This window comes from Propithecus coquereli, unplaced genomic scaffold (assembly GCF_000956105.1).
Source record: "Propithecus coquereli isolate 6110/MARCELLA unplaced genomic scaffold, Pcoq_1.0 Scaffold35, whole genome shotgun sequence".
Classification (NCBI taxonomy): Eukaryota; Metazoa; Chordata; class Mammalia; order Primates; family Indriidae; genus Propithecus; species Propithecus coquereli.
In genome coordinates, this window is record NW_012149174.1 from 199,985 (window position 1) to 201,442 (window position 1,458).

The 1,458-nt window shown below is 40.5% G+C and overlaps 1 protein-coding gene across 1 annotated transcript; it reads right to left on the bottom strand.

Annotated features, from left to right (window-relative positions):
* Nucleotides 1-6: 6 nt before the first annotated feature.
* On the bottom strand, nucleotides 7-1,348 carry LOC105815896 (eukaryotic translation initiation factor 2 subunit 1-like). The gene is given in 3 exon segments (XM_012651154.1): nucleotides 7-550; nucleotides 553-1,041; nucleotides 1,043-1,348. Coding segments are annotated over 3 exon segments (948 nt in total). The 5' UTR covers nucleotides 1,244-1,348; the 3' UTR covers nucleotides 7-292.
* Nucleotides 1,349-1,458: the final 110 nt, after the last annotated feature.

The following is a 1,458-nucleotide window of genomic DNA, read 5'->3' on the forward strand; positions in this document are numbered from 1 at the left end:
ATCGGAAATGGAAATCACAAGCCCAATTCTAGGACTGTTCCTAAAGATTTGTCTCTAGTGAAATTAGGCCACTCTCTTAAAAATTGCTCAATGTGTTGGAGCTACTGTGTGAAAACAGCTGAAATTTAAGAGGGCATTTCATGTTCTGGTCTGTTAGAACATTTAAATACTTGGAAATAAAAAATATTTAGCTTTGAAGTTTTCAATACTGGAAAACTTTCGAGTCTAGGGTTTACAGCCAGAAGGCAGGGCTGCTCTGTGTTCCTTAAATTGGACTCTGTTTCCAACAAGGTTAATCTTCAGCTTTGGCTTCCATTTCTTCTGCATCATCATCTCCATCCACTTCTGCATTTTCTCTTTCAAGCCTCTCCAGCTGCCTTGCAAGTTCAGTCTCATCTGTATCTGTGACCACTTTGGGCTCCATTTGAACATTGAATACACCCCTCTTTTCCTCAATCTTTTCTTTGATAACAGCCATAGCTTGATTGAGGACAGAAAGGCCTTCTGTTCTCTCCAGGGTTGTTGTAGTCATCACATACCGAGGAGGAGCTCTATTAGATTAATCTTGATGGGCATGGTTTCCGTAGAACAATTCAAACCTGCTCTCAGGGCTTCTTTTACAGCATCAATGCCTTCATAACCATAACAAGCCACTTCAATATCTGCTCGAATTTTGACAGCCTGTGGGGTCAAACGACTATTAATATTGTTAATGAGTACTTCTCGTTCATCTTCATTCAAATCTAAACTATCCAAAATAGATGGGTCTGAGACTGCATGCTTAAATGCATCATAGGCACCATATCCATGTCTCCTGTACTTGTCATCAAAGACCCAGGCAGTCCTCTGGAATAGGCTTTCCAATTGCTCATCTTTGGTGTATTCTAACACCTCAGCAACATGACGAAGAATGCTATAAACAGTTTTGGATTTTGTGAATTTGTCTTCACATTTGATTGCTTCCTCTGGAGAAACTCTTCTTTTTGACAAATCAATATATCCTTTTTCTTTGTCCACCCTAATGACAACCACGCATTCATTTTCTGCCAATTGGAATGAGTTTGTTTATAGAACGGATACGCCTTCTGGACAATTCGCTAAGAAGAATCATGCCTTCGATGTTGTTGTACTCCAACAAGCTGACATAAGCCCCCATTTCAGCAATGGATCTTACATTTACCATCACTACATCTTCCACCTCAGGAAATTTGTGTTGATAAAATCTACAACCTAAACCTGGCATTCTGAGGTTTGTGTGCGAAACACGCGCTGAAGTCCCGCGTCGCGCTCTTCAACCGCTGAGATCAGATTTGATACACCCGAACCAGCCGCCGTCCTCTTCAGCGTGTGCTTCCTTAAAATGCAATTATATCATCATTATTTATTGCTTATTTGTTATTCCCATGGTGCAAGATATCTTGAAAAGGACTGTGTTTCAATATTAGGGTTTTCTACCCC